The 22,170-nt window shown below is 42.7% G+C and overlaps 1 protein-coding gene across 28 annotated transcripts in view; it reads left to right on the forward strand.

Annotated features, from left to right (window-relative positions):
• CUX1 (cut like homeobox 1) overlaps nucleotides 1–22,170 on the forward strand; it is a 264,103-nt gene that overhangs the window by 195,774 nt on the left and 46,159 nt on the right. For 11 of the 28 annotated variants that reach the window (XM_086859038.1, XM_086859035.1, XM_086859040.1 and 8 more), the window contains 3 exons: nucleotides 1,251–1,352; nucleotides 3,530–4,356; nucleotides 5,770–5,935. The exons of 1 other annotated variant lie outside the window; for it this stretch is intronic. In XM_086859038.1, the coding sequence (XP_086715164.1) occupies nucleotides 1,251–1,352; nucleotides 3,530–4,356; nucleotides 5,770–5,935 (1,095 nt within the window). Of the gene's footprint in view, nucleotides 1–1,250; nucleotides 1,353–3,529; nucleotides 4,357–5,769; nucleotides 5,936–6,580; nucleotides 6,638–22,170 lie in introns of all 28 variants that reach the window. 16 more of the 28 variants (XM_086859033.1, XM_086859036.1, XM_086859037.1 and 13 more) reach the window with 2 other exon arrangements.

The raw sequence follows: 22,170 nt of genomic DNA on the forward strand, positions 1-22,170 counted from the left end.
AGAAAAACAGACAGTAAGTATAAAACAAACCATGGGTTAGATGAACACTTGGCTTTTTCTAATTCTGCTGCTGCTGTACTAACATAACCCTGTTTGGATAGTTCTTCCACTCCCATCCTCCCTGCGTATGCAGATAAAGACAGAGAAGTGATAGAAGTGGCTTTATAAAGTCATCAGGTCTATTGAAATGCTCTCTTTGATATTTTTATGGTTTTGGAGGGAGAAAGTTGCACAGTTATAACATCAATTGCATACTGCTTCTGCTCTAGATTTACTTCTTTCTTCTTATGCTGACAGATTCCACTTTAATACACTGCTAAATTAGTGTGATGCTTAGTTCAGTATTACATATGAAAAAAACAACAAGATAAGTGAACATCAGGTCCATAAATTATCACTGAACAGGAAGTCTGCACATTTTTATTATAGATTAGTTGCAGAATTTTTCTTTTAGTAAGACCAGAAAGAAGGAAAATCAAAAGCAGGTACACCAAAAGTCTGTAGTTATTTTGACTCCAGTCACAAATTACCTTGCTTGCTTACAAACAATAATCTCATAATGGAAAATGCAGTTAAGTGCAGTAGCACTCACAGTTTTCTCTCCTTTTCTTCCCCTTAGAGGTTAAAAAACAGAACAAAACAACAAAAAAAAAACAAAACAAAAAACAAAGCAAAACCAAACAACCAAGTAAAAGCTCTTAGCTGGAGAGTACTTCAAATGGTATCTGCGTTTAAATGACTCTTTCTCTTAAAAATGTCACCTCTAGAAAGTTAAAAATTGTTTTTATCTAGTTACTGTTTAATTCTGTTTTGGGCTGAATGTATACTCATCCTGCTTTGCCTGCTGATGCCATTTTGAAGTTGATTCCTAGGCTTATGTTTTTAGCTTTCTTCCTTTTCCCTCTGGTTCTTTTCCCTTCTGTTTCCTCTCCCCCTCCAAAAAAAAAAAACCAAAAAGAAAAGAAAAAAGAATAGATCTATATATATTACCATAAAAAAGGAATATATGACCACCTGGTTCTTCCTCTGATGTTCTCACAATTCCAGGGCAGCCAGAGACAGGCACAACGAGGATATTTTGCTTTTTATTATTATTTTAATTTTTTTGAGTGGTGTTAATGTTGATAAAGGTCCTGTGCAAGTTGTCCTCAGGTTGTGTTGGCCGTGCATCATATACAGTGTGTCTTTGTGTTATAAAAACAGCCAAATGAGAGTTTTCCTGGTGTCATTAGTTGTGTTTTCCTCCCCAGGTAACATAACCACACGAATCCGAACCACAGAGTCTGGCTCTGATGAAGCCATCAAATCCATTCTCGAACAAGCCAAAAGGGAGCTGCAAGTACAGAAAACAGGTATGGGCTCATTTTGTCTCTGCCTGCTTTTACTGCAGAATTTAATTAAAACAATTGCCATGAGCTTTCTGGTCAGTTAATTATATTCTTAAAACATTCAGTGTAGGTTTGAAGAGTTTTTTGGGGTTGTTTCTGTCTCTGTAACATCCCAAGTTAAGGTGGCATATGTGGGGTCTCTGCTCTGCCCCTCTCCCTGTGGGATTTCTGAGCACCTTTATCCCTGTGCAGAGCTCTGAGCTCCTGGCTGCCCTCCAGACCTGCAGCAGTCACTGAGGGGAGCCTACAGAATCCTTTCTTCTCCCAGGTTGCTCCTTGGAAAGGGAGCAGCTCCTGCTTTCTCTCCTCTTCTGTCTCACTCAGGCCCCAGGGACACAACTGCATGGGAGAGGGGCTGGATGGGTTTGTTGGGATGAAGGTCACACTCCAGGCAGCAATTACCAGTCCCAGCACTGTGCTACATCCTGTACTCACATAGGCACACTCAGTCCTGACTCTTAGATGACTTTATTTTTGGTTACAGAATATATTCAGTGAATGAACTAGCAAATCCAAAGCACATTCCCTTTCCCAAAAAAATCCCTCTTAGCCTGACCTAAGTCTAATTTCTCATTTTATGCTGTCATGTAATTAATATTTCTGTCTCGTCCATAGCCCTTTCAGCTTTAAGAGTTCCCAGTACTGCTATTGGGCTGAAGTAGAAATTACTGTGCAATACTTATGTTTCATTTTTTTAAAGTAAATACTGATTTACAGTTTTGGATAGTTGTCTTTCAAATGATAACTAAGTTAATCTCATGGCAGAGTATAAAACAATAGTTAATATATGATCTAAATAATATGACTTTATGCAGGAAATTATTACATAGAGAAAAATACAGGCTTTGTGCAGGAAACTGCAAGAATGTTATTCAGTAGCATGTTTCATCTGAGTCTCAGACTTCCTTTCAAATATTAATTTGGCCCTCAAAACTCCCTGTGAAACCAGCAGATAAAACCGCAGAGAGAGTCTCGCTGTCTTTTTTTCCTATTTCTTAGCTTTTCATCTGTTTTACAGCATTTGACAGGAAGGAATGTAGGGAGGCAAATTCAGAAATGCATTCAGATGAGCCTTAGTATTACTGGAGAGATAGACAGCGTGCTGCAAATCTTATTTCACTTTGAGGCCACTCCGTGCAGTTTGGGGTTCCCTGCTCCCACCTGGTGCTTCACTTTCCCTGTTCTCTGCAGAGCAGCTTTCAGAGGAACTGGTTTCCAAGCACTGGGGACCTCAGTGGAGACTGAAATAGAAGCAGATGCCATTGCAAAACCTCCTGGCTCTGCAGAGATAATTCCCCACCCACGTTCCAGTCTCTGCTCATCATCTCCAGTCATCTGCTGCAGCACAGCCACCCAAATCCTGGCTCCCCACTGGAATGCTGCATTTGGGGGTTATCTCTGCTGAAAGCACCCATGACTCCACCCTAGAGCTTGGGATAAGGGAGAGGGTGATGGCCAGGTGTCAGCCTGGCTCTGCTAGAGCTGTTTATTTCAGTGCTTGGGACCATGGAACAAGCAAACAGGAAGCAGGAGCATATTTAGTTTGTCAAGTGAAATAATGATGATGATGATGATCTCTTCCTAAAGTTCTGCCTTTGTTGTAATTTGTGTGTTGTGTTTTTGAAGTTAAAAGGTCTCACCTTATTTATACTGTAATAGTCTGTCCAGGTGAATGCAGCTGTGTTCAGTTCTGAGTGCGTGTTAAATTCATTTGTGGAGAAAAGAGTGAAGTGAAAGGTTAAATAACTTTGTAAATGCAGCTATAAAATGTTATTGACCACGTGGGGGTGGGGGAGGAAGAGGTGAAGGCTTGATTTTCAAAGGCATTTCTTTGAAAATTTTTACAGTGGAAGGGCAAGTGATCCCAGACTTGTGCAGCTGAGTCTGTGCGTGCAAACATCCAGCACTTTGGCAACTCTCAAAATTTTCCAGTAAAGAACTTTGGAAATCTTACCTTATTTTGAGAAGTGCAAATCTTTGCTTAGCAAAAACTCCTCCCTCCCATCCAGAAATGTATTTCAGCCCCCCCCCCCCCCTTTTTTTTTTTCTTTTTTTCCTGTCAGGGAAATGTTTACAGTAGCACGTGTTGAATATAAAGCATTTTCCTCTGTTGCATTTAGTCTTTTGGTTGTTTTTCATAGCTGAGCCGGCTCAGCCGCCTTCTGCCTCTAGCAGTGGCAATTCTGATGATGCAATTCGATCCATTCTGCAACAAGCCCGACGGGAAATGGAGGCACAGCAGGCTGCCCTTGAACCTGCCTTAAAAACACCACCTCTATCTCAAGCTGACATTTCTATCCTGTCCCCCAAACTAGTGTCTACACCTGCAATGTCTTCGGTTTCCAGCTATTCTCCTTTGGCCATATCCCTGAAGAAACACTCATCTGTCACTGATTCCAGTATCTCTGCATTGCAGAACCTCTCTGGGCTCAAAAAGGAGCCTCAGGAGGCACCTGTTTTAGAGCTTCATGGAATAAGTGATTCTGCCCAGGGTATGTTGAGGCATGTTAAAAATGAGTTGGGACGTGGTGGTGTTTGGAAGGACCATTGGTGGAATACTGTGCAGCATGAGAGAAGAAATGCAGCTCTTCCCGAAGATATAAAAGTTGAGGAAGCCAGTGGTGGAAAAGAAAAGGTCAGCAATCAGACTAGGCCAGATCGTAGCCAGCTCCAAGGACCGTCTTCTTCCGAGTATTGGAAAGAGTGGCCAAACGCGGAATCTCCGTACTCGCAGAGTTCTGAATTGAGCATGACTGGGGCGAGTCGCAGTGAGACACCACAAAATAGCCCCCTCCCTTCATCCCCTATCGTGTCCTTGTCCAAGCCATCCAAACCTTCGGTTCCTCCACTGACACCCGAGCAGTATGAGATTTATATGTACCAGGAGGTGGATACGATAGAGCTAACGCGGCAGGTCAAGGAAAAGCTAGCAAAGAATGGCATCTGCCAAAGGATCTTTGGGGAAAAGGTAAAGAAGTGGTTCTCTCTTGTTTCACCAGTGTTGGGATTGTGCCCTCTGCTCCTTACACGGGTGCAGAGCCACAGGGGGATGTGCCAGGGGTGTCTTATGGAAAAATGGTTTTGCTCCGCGTGTGAAGTGTTTCCAAACGAAGCTCACAAAGTATTAGTTTCCCTGTGTGGTAGGAATTGCAAGGGTTTTTATACAGGGATTGGCTTCAGCCACTTGGAATTAGGAATGGGGCCCCGAGTTTAGAAAACTTGAAAGCTGAAGCAAACGTTGCTGAGACTCAATATTTCATGCTTAATGTAATGAATTCGTGGAATATTTGAGTAATACCACTGTCATGACTGGAGAGTCTTAACTTTGTTATAAGTGAAGATTGTGGACACAAGAACATTTTTCCTTTTTCGTTATTATTTGGAAATGTGTGTAAAGGCATTAAAACAAACACATGGAAAATCCCCTACTCTCCTTAGTCTGAAGTCAAGAATTCCAAGTCATTTCTAATACCTGGTGCTCAGTTCCTCAGTGTGCTCTGAGATGTTTTAGAGCAATGTTTGATTACAGATAAGGCTCCCTGAAGTTCTCACGTTGTGAGCCCTAAGCACTGAGCACGTGGGATTTTGAGGGTCCCTAACCACCAGAAATCCCCTCCCAGGCTGTAAAAAGTGTTGGACATTTTTTGTTTCTTCTTCCTATAAAGAACTGAATCAATGTAAAAGTGTAATAGGAGCTGGCATTGCACTATTACCTTCTCACTAAGATGTAAAATGAAAAGTCTGACCTCTCGGGGTCATTAAAGATCCCATGGCAGCTTTCATTAAGTATGATTTTTAACTCTTGTACCTGTGCTGAATTCCAGTCAAGTAAATGCATTTTGCCTGTCTGAAATTCTCCCCCCCACTGCAGTCGGCTGTATTCTTAAATATTTACTTATGTGGAGCAGCTGCTGCTACAGGTGAAAACACACATTGTTATAATTCATCCCCCAAAAATCAACAAAATATAGGCCTAGTCTCAAAAGTCCCAATTATTTTTGTTTGAGAACAAAATACATGCCAGTCATTGCCTGTTTCATCTGCCTGTGTGTGCCTGGACTCAGTGTTTTTCCTGTTAAAACTGATGAAACTGTTTGACACAAAATATGAAAAGCATGCAAATCCCTCACCAGACTGCTGCCACCCAGATCCTGCAGGAAAAACCCACCTTCCTTCAGAAGGCAACGTGGCAGGAAGAAAAGCATTTCCATCTGAGTACCCACAAAAAGCAGTTCTTATAAATGTCCAATTTTTACAGTTCTTACAATTGTCCATATACAAACAATTTGAGCGATACAGTAAAGGAAACCAAAGTGAATTAAATTCCCCCCGTTTCCACTGCCAGTGTGTTAACGTGCCATTCTTGGTTGCTTCACTTCAGGTATTGGGGCTGTCCCAAGGAAGTGTCAGTGACATGCTCTCCAGGCCAAAGCCATGGAGCAAATTGACCCAAAAAGGCCGAGAACCATTTATTCGTATGCAGCTCTGGTTGAATGGTGAGCTGGGACAGTGTGTCCTGCCCGCACAAGGGCAGCAACAAGGACAAGGTAATTAAAATTCCACTATGTTGTTTGAGTTGAGGAGGAGATTTTTTTTCCATTTTTTTTTCCTATTTTCTGTATTTTTTATTTTTTTTTTTAAATTTGCAGTAAGCCAGCCTTGCACCATTGCTGGTCCAGGCGTTATGGAAGTGGCACCATCCACCCTGGCAGCCCAGCCAGTCCCTAAGGGGACGTGCTGGGAATGTTTACAAACGTTTATGTGTAATTGATAAGCAGCAGTTATCAAGTTCCTCATTAGGGTGATATTATCTAGGCATGAATATGACACGCAATCCCAAAAATTTTGGCCAAAGAGCTGGAAAATGTTGCGCGCTGTTTCCTAGGGTTGCACAGGGGATTTGGATTGTTCCAGGGAGAATATCGATTGCTGTCTCAGGAGGTGAGCTGGAAAACTAAGCTTTATAGGGGGAATGCTGGGTTGCAATGACACTTTTATTGTGGCTGTCTCTTCCCCTAACACCTATTGACACAGAAAAGCCAGGCTGGAGCCTTTCTGTGCCATGAGTTAACTGAGCAGCGAGCCCTTGCCGAGATCAGCACTTTGCTATTTGTTGAGCCTGCTTACTGTTTAGTTTGTGGTTTGGCATCTCCTTTTATTGTTCCCTGATTTTCCTCTCCTCTCTTATCTAGTCCTTCACTCTGTGACATCATTACAGGATTCCCTACAGCAGGGATGTGCAAGCTCAGGTAATCAGCTGGTTTCAATGATTTGCTCTGAAATAATTCTCTGTGCTTTTGTTGCGTTTGCTTTGATGCTGAGAGGTTTCTCACGTTTTGTTGTATCATACAGGAGTCCCTTCAGTTGTTTTTTTTTATTAATGCAGTTAATTCCTCCTTCTCTCCTTGTTGCTATGGCAGATGTAGGGAGCACACATATTTAGCTGCATATATTAGGTAAAGAGACTCTGTCTGATCTTAGAGATCATTGGCTCTGTTAGGGTTTGGTTTTTTTTTTGCCATAGTTCAGCTTATCAATGTGACATGTGACAATGGCTGTAAAACAAGCCCTTGGTTTGTAATGTGATCCACATACTCCAGCTGCCTCACTCGCTGGCAGGTTTTTTTCCATTCTCCTTTGCACAAAATCTGCTTTGTTAATCCGAAGGTGGGGAACAGACCACGTTATGTCTTTTTCAAGCTTCGTTAAATATTCCCAGCTGATTTTTTTTTTCTCCTTTCCATTTGCAAAAAAATATAAAAAAAAAAAAAAAAAAAAAAAAGCAGATGCAGCAGAGCTGAGTGTCAGAGAAATGAGTGGCTGAAGGCTTTAGAGATGGTCACAGGATAGGAGGGAGGCTGGGACAGGAGAGAACAGCTGTGTTCCTGCTGTTAGATACCAAACTCTACCCACACAGCCTCTTACCAATGAAATGCTTCACTGACATAAAACACTCCACAAAAATACCCATGCCCTGCTCTGTGCTTACAGCCAGTGCCCTGTGTTGGAGAATTGCTGCATTTCAGGGCACAGACAGGGATGAGTTGTGTTCTTCTTCCACCTTTCTGCTATTCTGAAATGCTCCTTTCTTTCTGCAGCTCGCTGGCTTTACGCTAAATATCCCAACCAAAGTGCTTTTTTCTCTCTACTGGGGAAACTATTTTGCATTCTAAAAGATTTTACTAGAAGAAAATTCGTGATGATATTCAGTCCACGTTTTTCTTAAGGAGAACAGTTGAAAATAAATACATAAAAGCAAAAAAAAAAAATAAAAATGTCCCCAGCAAAAACAAGCCATGAAAACAAAACCAAAATGGGAGAAAATTATTTGCAATCATAGGGCTATTGTTACTTATAGCCAAGCATTTAGGGAACATGGAAATTTCCTGTGATGGTTCATTAAAAACATGCCATTGAGTACTTTTTTTGTGGCATCAATGCTGTGCAAGAGTGTCACAGTCACAAACGCCTGAGACAGCGTGGAAAACATGAGTAATTAATTGTAGCCATTTTAGGGGGAATTCGAAATCAGAGGAGCTGGGAAATGCTGCATTGTTATTGCTAATCTTCATATTTATGACTAACTGTAATTATAAAAGATGGAAAGACAAGCCCATAGTATTAAAATCCGACCACCTCCTGGATTCCCAGGGGGATCACTGGGAGCTGAAAGTGATTTCCTTCAGGAAGTTCAGTTTTGCTGCCGGGATATTTTGTTCCCTCCCACACTCCCAGTGTCGTTCGTCAGTTCCTGCCCTTGAGCTAATATTTTGTGAGGTGACACGTTCCTATCAGCTAATAAAATCATGTTATTGATGACTGTCCTCCTTCATTCCTTAAAGCCGACTTACAAATGAGAAAATGGGCTCATGCCCTTTTCTACCTCCTCTCGGAGGATTAAAAATAGAATTGTTGTACAAAATGTTCTTTTCTTGGTGCCTTTCTCCCTGTGAAGGAATAAGGAAGGTTGTGACACCAGGCAGAACAAAAGAGCAAAAAACCAAGTTATTTGAATTAGGAAGGGCAGTTTGGTAATTTCCTTTTATTAGCAGCTGTTCTGTAATTAAAAATGCAGCAAACAGTTTGGAAAAGGTAATAATAATTATGCATTTGTGAAAGATCCATCACTCCAGGGCAGGGAGAAAAAAAAAAAAAAGAGAGAGAGAGAGAGAGACAGCTCCAATTTTCTGGTCTTCTGAGACATTTCCCAGGAAAATCAAGGCGGAGAAGGTTGCATACTTGTAATTTTAAAACAGAAATTAATCAGAACAATTTTGAAACGAGGAAAGGTCTGGAGCCTTTTCCATGTAATATAATTGGCTTGGAACTTGTTGAATGCATGAAGGGAAAGAAGTGAAATTAAACTAATACACTCAGTGGCTCCTGAGTGCTTTGCCAAGAAGGTCTTCAGTGTACAGAGTGTCAACATGCATAGTAACGACTCAAACTTTTATTAGCTGGGAGTATTTTCGTTACTGTTTGGCTCTATTCTATCAAACTAGCAAGATTTGCTGGATTTCTGACCCAGTTAGTTACACTTCTAGATCATAAGGTTTTGATTAACACCTCATTCATGAAAATGTCACCTTTGGTCCAGTAATTTTCCATTTGCACGTGCGGACAGATGGGCCCATCAGTGTTTCATATAATGAATGGCTAAACATGTATATATTTTATATATTTATATATGTGTTGAGGTAGGAAAGAGAAGCCAGGCTTGGTTTTCTTCTTTGGAAGCTGTATTCATGAATTTTATAAAAAACAGCCTATACCAAAATGGCAGGCAGGTGTATATACCTGTATTTTCTGCCTGTGAGCTCTCCTCGAGGCTTGGTGATTTTGTGCAAGTTTCAGGGAACATGTTTTACACAAAAACAGTGTCTGTACCCTAGGTGGTCAAAAATAGTATTTGCTGTGCCTTTTCGAACATTTTTCCTGTGTATTTCTTTCCACCTAAATGCTCTAATGCCCTTGGGTAAATCTGCCTTTTTAATGATTTATGTGTCAAAAGCATGGACCAAATCACATGGAAAAAAAAGTTGAATTAGTGTCACCCAACTGCATCAGCATTTTTTCGTGATGAATTTGGCCCTTATTTAGTTGCATTACTGCTGATGGGAGCCGGGGTGGGTTTGAACAGTTGCCATGTGCCAGGAGAAGGCTCAGATATTTTTCTAAATACTTGTACTGTGCACAGCTTTTATTAGTTGGTTTTATTTTGGGGGTTTGTGCTGCGTATCTATAGGAGATTGAGACAGAGTTTCCTTTTTGGTGCTGTTGATTCCGTGGCTGCTAGCAGGAGAGCTGAATTTTTACATTCACTTTTTATTTTATCCTCTGTGAAGGACATACACTCTCTATATACTACATTAAAGGCTTGCAAATACTCAGTGGGAAGAAGACGTGCCTTTTTGGTGTGTGTTTCTGTAAGGGTCGTCTTATGACCTAATGTGGAAATCTTCATTTGCCGATACAGCTGCGGGTGATCTCAGGGGATTTTGAATTTCCCTTTTGTTTGTCTTCCTTTCTGGGTATCATCCATCATTCCTAACCTCATGCTGCTTAGCAATAGTAACACTCATGGGAGTTGAAGAAAGGATTATAGCAGCATAAAATGGGGAGCTAATTAGAGCTTGTTTCAAAATCAGAATCTAGCTTGAGATAATTGCGTATTATCTGGTGATTTAAAAACGCGAGATCTACTGTATTTAGATCATCTAAAATATGCATAAAAGCTTTCTTTTCAAAATAAAGCATTTGTAACAACAGGAAGATTACTTCTTATCATCCCTTGGGAAAGGAAATCGGGAAAACCGGATGGTTTAGTGTCATTATGATATTAACAGAAAGATCAGGGTGTGATGGCAAAGCCAGGTATCCATTGCATTTTTATTTATGTAATACAGATTCCTGTAACATTTGCTAGTACAGAGGCTGCTGAGTGGGCAGGTAATTAACTGTGTGCTGGGTGGATCTTCCCATTTTCCTGATACCAGGAGAATTCTGTCCCATTGGCTACTCTGGGAGAAAAAGTAGGCAGAAACCAGGCTGGCAGGCCAAATTTGGGAATACCATCCTGATGCACTTCTGGGAAGAGCTCAGTTGCCTTGTGGTGGCAAAGGAGAAGCTCTTACCCCCATCTCCCTGTGGTTTATCATCTTTTCTTGCATTGTTCTGGTTTGTTTGGGTGGGCAGAGCTGTCCAGTGGTGCTCCAGAGCACAGCTGGGATTAGGGAGAGCTGAGTCCTTCCACTGTGACATCACCAAAGTGATTGGTGCAGTGATGCTGACAGACCTTCCCAAATTGGAGGTGGTTTTTGTCGTGGAATCAAAAAACAAAAGAAGAGTCATTTGCTGGCATTCCAGGTTAATAAAAATGTATGACATGAAATGTTTGTGGTTAATGTAGTCTGTGAAATGGAAGAGAAGGGAGATCACATGGCTCAGACAGCCGACTGCAGGAATTCCTTACAGAGATGTTTTGTGTTTGATGACCAGTTATTGAGTCTTGGACTTGGGAAAGTTGTGGCCTTTTGTGCGAGGTGCAAATGTGGTTTTAACGCTCAGAGCTGAACAACTACATCAGCCAGAGTTACCTTCATGCTTATCCCTGGAGCACACTGGCACATCCTGGTGAAGTTTCCACATTCTTTCTGTGAGGTTTGGGATTGGGCTCAGGAGCAGTTGTCCGTGGCTGTCTTGATTTCAAACCATAGGGTATCAGTTGGCTCCTCAAAAGGGCAGCTGTTGTAGTCTGTCTGTAACGTGTGTGATCATCTTCTGTGCCATTTCCCTGACATTTGGACCATGAAAACCTCCCTGGCAGCCTTTCTGGTATCAATAAAACCAGGAGAATGGCTGTCAAGGCACCTCACTGGGACCTGGGAAGGCAGCATGAAGTCAGTGCCTCGAGTTGATCTGAACATAGCTCTGGCTGTGATTCCTGGCCATCAGCTGGGCATTCACTCTGCTGCCTGCCCAGGCTGCCCTGCCCCGGCTGCCTCCCACTGCTCCTTCTCCAGCAGAGATGCTTTGCAAAGAGGCAGCATTTGTGGAGAAATTCCTCTCCTGCTTGTATTCTCTGTCCATGGAACCACCCAGTGATTAAATTTGTAGAAGACGACTCTGTCCTCACTGTGGTCACAGCTTTGCTGTTACAGAAGGGCTACAGTAAAATACAAAACACTGTTTTCTAGGCAGATACTGCTTGTGACTCAATTCCAGTGTTCATGTTAATATAGCAAAGAGGAGACCTGTGCTGGATTCTGAAGGCAAATTAATTCACTCCAAAGTGCAGTTATGGACTCCTAGCATTTGTTCTGGAGAAGTTACCCAGTCAAGTTGCAGCTATGTTTTATTTCTGTGGTTAATTTGGGAATGTGGGTCCGTGACACTCCCTCCCCCTTAGTGTGAGATCCCCAAGCAAGGAGTTCAAGTGTGGCTCTGCAGCAATTCCTTATCCTTAAAGTCTTTATTTTCAAAGAGCAGAATTAATAAATGAAAATGGTTTTTAAACTGGGTGAAAAGAAGAAACTTTCTAGACCATTATTGCCTCAGCCTTCTCAGGTAGTTCAGAGAGTAGCAGTTGACATGAAAGTTGCTAAAAAAGGGGGTGCAGTTAGGGAGAGAAACCATGGCCATTGAGTAGTCGAGCTGTGTAAATTCCACTGTTGTTCATTTCATTACTTATTACTTCATTTCATTAATTACCAGCATTTCCCTTCCCCTCTGCGTGCGCATTCGGAGCCGCGCGGCCTCCCCTGGGGAGGGGCCCACACACCCTCCCCGCTGCCAGCTGCAAAGCACGGAGGGGCTGGGTGGAAAACGAGGGGCTGTGAGGAAAACGAGGATCTGGGAGGAAAACGAGGGGCTGGGAGGAAAACGAGGGGCTGGGAGGGAAACGAGGGGCTGGGAGGAAAACGAGGAGCTGATAGATTGGAAAGGCGAATTCCAAGCGAGCTGGAGCCGCGCAGACACACGAGCAAGGCCGTGGCTGAGGTGGCGGCCGCGCCACCGCGGGCAGGGTCAGGAGCCGGGGCGGCCGCCGGGCTCTGTCCCCTGTGGGCTGGCAGCTGCACAAGAGCTTGGAAAGGCGCTTCTCAAAGGGAGCAGATGATTTTCTGTTGGGGATACAAGACTCTGGCAGCTGGCAGAAGCTCACGTTGGTCTTTTGGCTGCTGGTGGGAAAAGGAGGGGGGCTGCAGGTCCAGCCCTGTTGCCACCGGAGGGGTGGAGGTGGCCCCGGTACCCTCGGCCCTCCTTGGGCCTGCTGCTGCTCAGCAGATTACCAAATGCTCCTCCACTGGATGAAAATTATCTTGCTTTCAATTCGAAGAACTGATAATGGGCTAGTTTCCTCCCAAAATACTGAGAAAAAGGTGTGTGAGCACCGAATGTGTGGGTTGTCATTTCCATTTTATAATGGGGATGGAAATCCTCTTCACCCAGCACCTCTGAAACAGGGAAGTAAACAGCCTGTTCTGATTATAGAGTTACATATTGCTTGATAGCAAATCATTCCCTAGATGAAAAAGCAGAATATTACCAGAAAATTAATGTCTTCTAAGTTACCTTCCAGCCTGTCCTTTGCATTAGGGTGTGAGAGGAACTTACGAATTTGTCTCACCTCATTTGATGTGTGTTGGAGGGTTTTTGACTTGCCAACAACCTTCCAGAGAAACAGCAAATGAAAGAATCCACTGACTATTTTAAATCTGGAGAAAAATGCAACTTGCATTGAAAATAAAGCAAAGTGGATTTGAGATCAAATTTAAATAAAAGTGAAAAGAGAAAGATAGCCAATTAAAAAGCCAATGAAAGGAGAAAATACAATTACAACAAGAAATGTAAAATAGGCCTGATAGTACATGTTCAGTATTTATACTTGTCAAAGATATTGCTGATGGCAGCTTGTCACAGAATTACGGAATGATTTGGTTGAGAGAGATCTTAAAGCACATCCATTCCCACCCCTGCCATGGGCAGGGACATTTCCACTATCCCAAGTTGCTCCAAGCCCTGTCCAACCTGGCCTGGAACATTTCCAGGGATGGGGCAGCCACAGCTGCTCTGTGCACCCTGTGCCAGGGCCTCACCTTCACAGGGAACAATTCCTCCCCAGTATCCCATCTCTCCCTGCCCTCTGGCAGTGGGAAGCCATTCCCCCATTGTTCTGTCCCTCCATGCCCTTGGAAAAGCCTTCTCCTCTGTTTTCTGTGAGGTGATCCCTTCTGGTCTCATCTCCAGGGCCATCTCCCCTTTTTTCCTGCTGCTTTCCAAGAGATCCTGGGATGGGTTCCTACACGAAGGAGGTGTGAGATTGACCACGGTGTAACCACAGCTGTGGTTAGTGTTTGTTTCTCTGGCTTACCCCTCTGGAACTTGGGTCCTAAAAATAGTGCAAGTTTGAACTGGCAGATGTTTCATTTGTCCTTTACGAGAGGACCAAAATTAGCCTCTCATTTGGCACCTAAATAAAGCAACTTAACTGCCTTTATGCGAACTTTGCAATTACTGTCTATTGAAGTTGCAACATTTTGTTGTGTTTGATGGGGAAGGGCATTATATAAGTGACACCAGCACCTAAAAAGCCACCAGACCTTGAAAGAGAGAGGATGAACATGAACGAGCCCAACTGGGTTTTCTAGGGGGGTCTGATTTGGATGATTGCTTGGGGTTTTGTTTTTTTACTTTTTTTGATACAAGACAGGTGTTTTCCCTAATGAAGGTTTTAATAAAAAAAAAAAAAAGAAAGAAAGAAAAAGGCAAAAGTGCCTTGGAAATGCTCAGAGAGCTGTCTATTGTAAAGGTAAAAACATTAATAAAAGGACAGCAATGGTTTCTCTAATTTTCAGAGAAAAATCTGCACAGAATGCCTGAAGCTGGGTTAGCAGTGGGACTCCCCAGGGGCAACAGAAAGATGTTATAATCAATTACCACATCATAACACTGATGTATGATAATTACTGAGTGTTCCTCCTGAGATAGTGCAGCATTTGGCTGGGATGCGGCTCTTTCATGGTCCACTGCCTGATTAATATGCAAATAATAGGCTGATTGCATGATGAATGCAGAAAATGAGTTCGCTGATAACGTGAGCACCGAAGCGGGAAGATGATAAATTACTTTTACTGACTGTCCTACATTAAGTACCCTTTCTCAACAATTTTATCACAAATTAAGTAAAGCAGTATGGAGAGATTATGAGGATGTGTAAAATAATGTACCTTAATAGCTTTTATAATATTGTTGCGTACAATGTAAATGTCATTTTGTTTCAGCACTTTCCCCAGCACTCCTCCAAAAAAGGAGGGGTTTTAGTGCAGCAATGCTCAGGGTCACTCTGTTTCTCCATGGTGAGGGTGGGAGATGGGACTTCTCTGTTGGAAGGAAGGAAGGAGGGTGGTCATTAGCCTGGGATCCATCCCATATGGACATTGCCCGTGGCGAGGGGATGTCCACATTGTTTAGTGGGGGAGATCTCTCTAAATGCAGTGCACACTGCACATATGCATCCTGCTGCAACCTCTGCTCTGAGCACACACCAGCTTCCACTCTCAAAGGAGGGTGTGGAAATACCTTCACACTCCTGACACAGGACGACAACAAACAGTCATAAAATTGGTGCCACATTCAAGCAAGTTGGTTTAATATGTCAATTCACAAGGTCAGCAAGTCAACAAAGACACCACAAACTGCAGCAGAACCTCCTCGTGGAGGCTCTCACTCTGTTTTCCAAAAGGTATTGTGCACGCATTTGTCTTGATTATACTAAAAATATAACACTGTGGGGTTGTGGCATCTTGATTGATTGCTTCCATGACATATTTGTTTTAGCATTCAGAAAATCCTTAATAAAGCGTCTGCACACAAGCTGGTTTAATAATAAGGTTATTGAAAATATTTTCCAGCAGTTATTTCTAAATATTGATTTCTAGCTAAGTTATGGAAAGACAGAAAAAATCTGAATATTAAGTAAATGTTGGCAGAGTAGAGCAATGTCTTTTAAAGCAGCCATGATTCTACCATTAATCACCTAATTTAAAACACAGTGTATTTTTGGAAAGGGGTTTTTTATTGGTTAAGGGTGATCTGTAAAACCAAAAAATTATAATCAACGCCAAGATCCCACTTTTGGCTCAGGAATCATAGAATCATAGGATGATGATTTGGGGCTGTTGGCCTGATCTGGGCATTGCTCTGATGTTTTTGACTGTGTCCTAATCCAGCTAAAAAATTCCTAAGCTTCCTTGTGTTTTATTGTAAAGTAGTGCTTAGGGTTACAGAGGCTTCATCTTCCCTCCAGGCTAATGCAAAAATGTCCCTTAATTTTTCTCCTCTGAGGGTTTTCTCCTGGGGTGTGGTTGTGTCAGGGCTTGGTGTGAGATCTCAGGACAAATTTCAGTTGAACTGATTGACTCCAGTTGTATCTTCCTGCACAAGATTCCAGACATCCTTGGGAGCCATCTGTACTCCCCAGTCCTCCTAACTCACTGGAAGTCTGATGGTTTCACTTTATGTGGCTTTTAAATAGGTTTTGGTGTAGCTTTGGGCACAACAGTGGGATTTCTAAAACCTGGAGGCGTTTGTGGCTGCGGGTTTGTTGAAGGGAGAATTGGTTGCCTGACTTCTCCAAGTACTTTTAAACATCCAGCTGTAAATCTCTCCTCATGAGTCTATCACCAGCTCCCATCTTCCGTGCTCTTTTCTCAACTTCATTTGGTTTCTCCAGTTCCTTCTGCTTTCCAGAGCTGAAAACACATTTTTTAAGTAGAGGCACAAAGCTAAAACAGTTATTGAAAATGCAGCTTAAATTACAGCATTGCAGTGTAATCCTTCAGCAATACTCAAAAGCAGGTTTTTTCAGGTAATTCTAACATCTGCCCTGATTATTAAGTTTTAACATATATGCAGAGTGGGAACCTTTATATTTCCCCAGTAATTGCAGAGTTAACCAAAGCTGCTTCCTCCCCTTTCCGTGCAGACGCACATACATCTGCACGCTTTCCTAAAGGGGTTTTTCCTTTGATCCCTCCCCCCATCCACATAAAATTTCCCTCTGAGCCAAGGCCCAAAATAACATTTTCCCCAAAGTTACAACATTTAGGAAGCAAACAAACAAACAAATTCTCCACAGTCGGAGCGGTGGCAACTCCAGCGAGCGCTCACAACTCTTAAGTGCGCGTACCTACGAATTTGACGTCATTATAGATGCAAACTGCAGGGAGCTTTGTGCTCTCCCTACATTGAACTGGGGGAGTTTATAACTGTAGGGAGGAACATATTTTCATGAGCCACATTAATTTGCAAATTGTGACTAGGCAAGGTTCACTCACTCAGAGTAAATCCACCAAAAGCACTACCTGGGAGAAGGCGCTTTCACGCATATTTTCTTTAATTAGTGAGAAGAGGGATGTGTTGCAGGGCTCTCCCACAAGTGCTGCTCAGCTTTATTACGTAGTTCAGGCTTGTGCTGCACCCACTGTTAGTGAGGAGAGTTGCTATTATGGTGCTTTAAAAGATGAACTTTAGAATGCTAATTTCTTCTCATCCTTGGAAGTGTCCAAGGCCAGGTTGGACGGGAGCACCCTGGGATTGTGGAAGGTGTCCCTGCCATGGCAGGGGGTGGAACCAGAGGAGATTTATGGTTCCTCCCAACCCAAATCATTCCGTGGTTGTCTGATAAGACCCTGCAAATTCAGCCATAGCTAAAGGAAAAATCAAATAGAAGGTTGGAGGGAAGAAATCTCTCCCTGAAATTTTCACACCCTGGGAAACTGAATACCAGGGCTGTCCTGGGGATATTGATCTGCTGTGTGTGATCAGGCCCTGATTCTCAGGGCAGCATTCACCAGGTTTTGGTCTACAAATTGGATAGAATGGGCAGCCTCATCATCAGGGAAACAGAAACTAATCCAGTCCCAGTGTGAGACACTTTGATCTCAGGCAACCTGCCAGGCCTGTTGTTGTCCATTAACTCATCTACATGAGGAGGTAAATGCAGCCCTGAAGTAGCAAATGCTCTTTTAAGAGGTTGCTGAGAAATCTCCTGTCCACATTTGTCTGCTTTCATCTCGCCCACTGATGTGCTGATTTGGGAGCGAGCAGAGCCCGGGATGCTCCCGGCTCCCACGGGATGTGCCCCTTCCCCCAGCTCCTCGGGAAGCAACTTGGACCAGTTTGGCACAAACCTGCAGCCCGAGCTTTGGACAGTGGGAAAAGTGGTGCATCAAAGCAAACGCCAGTGAAATCATGTTTGGGTTCTCGTCGGAATGTCACAGAGTACCCTGTCATTTTGTTTTAGCAACTTGTCCTTCCAAATGCGCAGTTCGCCTTATGGCATGCCAGCAGTAAAAATGTCACTTACAATAATTACTTTTTGGTGAAAATGCTTGCTGACTTCCTACCTTCAAGCTGTTTTTTACACAGTGGGGAGATAATAAGAAATGACTTTATCCTGACTGCTCAAATGAACACTAAATGGAATTTAGGTTATTATTACTGCAGATAGAGGACTGTGTATTGAAATTTAAATAGTGGATCAGATAAACTACAGAGATTTGTCTCTGAAAATTATAGTAGATCCATTTTTTCAATCCACTTCACTCTGAAACTTAAGGCAGCTGTTGTCTGCCTGCTGTCTTTAGAATATAATATTTTTCATAATCCTTTTAGAGGCCCCTGAATACCTTCTGTGTTTTGCATGGTCTTCCTCAACTTCACCATGTCTGTACCTCGTTCCCCATGAGTCCTGTTGCTGTTCATCCTGTGTTAGCAGCAAGGGTTGGACAGGGAGCTCTCCCAGCAGCTCCAGGAGTAGCAGGTGTGTCTAAGGATGGATGGTGTGCTGGGAGGAGAGACTGAGTGGGCTTGTGGTTTGTGCTTCCAGATCCAGATGCTCTTGTTCTAATCTCTGAAGCTTGGATTTAAAAGTGGCTGTAAAGTCAGTTTGCTGTCAGGGGTGAGGCAGGGTCGGAGCAAAAGCAGCAAACCTGCAGCTCTCAAAATGCATAGGAGAAGTTGCAGTGGAGGAACCTGTCTGTGCTGGCAGATGTGATGCCTCTGGGACTGGTGAAACCTGATCTGTGTCTCAACACTGCTCTGTCATCTGAATGCCTCCTTGGAGAGGATACAATCCTGCACTGGTGTCAGGTCCTGTAGATGTCTCAGATCTGCTGGGGAGCTTGGAGCAGGTGGCACCTGCAGGTCTTTGCATCTGAGACGCCCTGAGCTTCAGAAGGAGCCTCCAGGTGAAGAGTGCTGTGGATCTGAGCTGTGCTTTGGCACGGAGGGGCCTGTTGGATTCGCCCTGTGGACTTGGGAAGAGTTCCTGAATATCACAGAAATGGTCCCTCTTGAGCAGTGCCCTGCAGTTCTGAATGTCCCTGACTGCTGGGCTCCTGCAGAGCTGCTGATGCTCAGGAGAGGAGCCCTGCACAGCCTGGGGTTCCTTACACACTGCAGGGACTCTGCCACAGGACCATGCAGAACACAGCAGACCTTGCAGAGGGAGGTGTCAGGCTGAGACTGTGTTGGGGGAAGTGTTTTCAGGTGATTTGCCAGCTATCAGTGGGATAGTCAAGCAACTGAGGTATCAGCATCCAGTACTGGGGACCTGACCCCAACATGGAGTGGGAAGTCTTGGAGAAGAATAAGAAAATCTGGAGTTCAGGAAAACCACCTGTAATCAATGAACTGAGAGAAGAACTCTGATTTCAGCCTTTCTGTCGTGGTAGATGCTATGGGGAAGGTGTAGAGGATGGGCAGGACCAGAGCAGTATTTGTGCCAAGGAATGCAAGACCACAAAAGATTTTCTGTGTTTGAGTAATAAAGGCAGGGTTAGTTTGTTATGGTTTTCAACCAGGTTTGTAAAATACTCAGACCCCACACCTATGAGCTGAATTGCTTGCAGAGTTAGTTTAGTTCCTTACCAGATAACTACTAAGGGGTGGGAAGGGAAAGGGCAGGCTGTGATGATGGTTTGGGGTTTTGTTGCAGTTAAATGATCATTCAAGCAGCAATTTTATATTGAGAAAATGGTATTTTAAAAGAAAGCAGGAGGTATTTGTGTAATGTTGACTTCATTTCTACTCATTTACACACCTTCATTTTAGACTGTGCATCCCTCTCTAATATTATAGGAAAAAACAGAAGGGAAGAATTTCCTGCCATATTCTCTTCCAGGATATCCCAAGTGCTGGCAGTCTGAATCAGGTGTATTTGTCTTTCTGGAGACACATTTGCCTCCAAAACTTGGAAGCTGCCCTTCAGTGCAGGGGCATCGCTCTCTGAGCTGTTATAGCTGTGAAACAGCCTGGGTTGCTTGTTTCTCCTCATGTCTTGGCCATGAATGGGGCCCAGTTCCACTTGCCAAACATTCCAGTTTGCTGGCCCATTTCTGCAGACATCACTTCTACTACTTGATTTGAATTTTTGATTATTATTTTCCATGCTGCATATTTGAATGTGCTCCTTAAAATTGCTTGGAAGGGTTTAACTTCCCTATACGCCAGCCTATATTTTGAATTAATAATGTAAAAAGTGCTGGGAGAACCTTTGCCCTTTCATGACTCAGTTTTACTTACATCTTCAAAAGTTTGGATGATTTGAGTGCATTTATGCTGTTTCTGCATCTTTAATGGCATTTGTCAGCACCAACCTGTAATTGTGCAGAAGTTACATGGGGGTTTTTTATCATTTAAAACTGATGTGTTAATCTGTATCTTCATCACATGCATGGTCTAATGGTCACCATCTTCCCATAAAGTCATTTTTGGGGACAAAAGCCCTGCCTCTGAAAAGCTCAGGGCACTACTGATGTCTTTGGCTACCTGAAACTTAAAGATTTCCCAGGTTCTGCAATGACCTTGTCACTGGTGATGCTCTTGATCTCTTCCAGCACCTCATTTTTGAAGCTTTGGAGCTTTTACTTCACATCTTAAATTGGATGCAAACCCTTTTGGTAGAGCAAAGTTTACCTGGAATTTATTGAAGTAATTTCATCAATAAATGCTGGCCATGGAGTTTGCAGGTTGTTCTGTAATGCAGTTTTATACTTATGTTGTCAAAATGGTCCCTTTCTCCTTAAACACAAAACTGAAAACATCCAGTGAAAATTACTTTTAGAAAACTGGATTTCTCTTAAGTTAGTGTTCTTCTTCAGAGCAGTCTGGGGTTAAAAAAGCTTAAAGAAATAAGCTTTCAATGTATTGTTTTCATTGGAAATGTTCAATTGCTGCTTTGGAAATCTTAATGTATATTTTTCAGATATCCTGAATTTGTGTCTTTGTCTTGTGAGGAACTTGAGAGAAATGAATACAGACAAATTATTTCATAAAACATGTGAAATGGCTGTGGATTGACAGTTAAATCTGGAATAGTGAATACAGTCAATTTTCCCCTTTGTTCTGTCAGCAGTCACTTGTACTCTAAATGTCTATTTAATTTTTTAAGTAGATTAACAGGAAATGTTTGCATTATTTGATTATTGAATTTACTTTCCCAAATAATGGATCTTTTCCTCAAATATTTATGTGATCTTGAAAATGTTTTTCCAGAAGGGAAAAATGCTAAAAATGAATGGGGAACATATTTTGAGTTATTTGTAGTACGTGTACATAATGCCTCGCCTGAAATCACTGTACACTTGCCTTTTGGTGGGGAAAAAAAGCAGTTTGTCATCTGTACTGCCTTCCAAAATTAGATTCAGATAATCCCACCTTTTGGAGTAAATGAGCAGCAGATTGGTCTTAAAAATGAAATTCAAGTAAGCTCTTGGTAAGTGATATAAAAAATAAATAAGCTAATATGTGAGCAACAGAGAGCATCTCAGTGATAGATGATAACACAGATTACCTTTGTTGTGTTCATAATTAGGCTGGGCAGGGAAAGGAGAGGGAGAAGGAGGCATTAGGAAATGCTTTTGTTTAGTCCTGTGTGGTTGGGTTGGGTTTGGTTTTTGGTGGGGGTTTTTTTTTTATATTATTTTGTCTTTTTTTTTTTTTTCCCGTGCGCACGGATGAGGAATTGTATAGGAAATCTGCAGCTGCTCTAGTTATTCAGTAAGATTTGTATAAGCTGGCACAAGGGACAAAATTAGAGGGAAGTTGAACGAGTGCCTTGCAGTTTATTAGCTAGGCAGCCATAATTTTGACCTTGCTGTGGGTTAAAGGACACAGACCTGAGAAGAAATCTGTTTATCATGTAGGGAATTCATGCCATCCCTGACAGTGTACAGTGAGCAAGATGGATGATCTGCCAAATTGGTCCCTCGCTTGGGTGAATCAGGGCAAATTTACAGTATGATTCCTTTGCTGCTCCTGGTACAGAAATAACATTTCCAAGATTTTCTGTTCGGTTGTATGACGACCCAGGGTGAGCAGAGAAAAGAAAGAGCATTTGTAGGATCCACTTTACCTTAAAGATTTACATGCACCTCACTCTCCTTTCTGTCTTCCTCTTCTGCATCTCATGTAAAGCACTAAGGGAAAAAGTCAGATTTTTAGGTTTGAGAGAGCAACTTCAAGTGTCAGGGAAGCTCTTGAATGCAGCATGGGAAAGCTCCCAGGACCCTGAACAACAGACACCATTATCCTCTGCACTCTGCTCTATTTGGGCCTGACTTTTCCTGTGGTAATACTTTCCTTCAATATTTGGGATGTGTTTCCACACTACACAGGCTGCATGCTCTGGAACGATCTGACAATATTCTGGGTAACAAACTCAAAAACCAGTGAGGTTTGCTGGCAGCCACTGCCTGATGGGACCTGAGATCCTCTGTGA

Source organism: Cyanistes caeruleus, chromosome 21 (assembly GCF_971803275.1).
Source record: "Cyanistes caeruleus chromosome 21, bCyaCae1.hap1.1, whole genome shotgun sequence".
NCBI lineage: Eukaryota > Metazoa > Chordata > Aves > Passeriformes > Paridae > Cyanistes > Cyanistes caeruleus.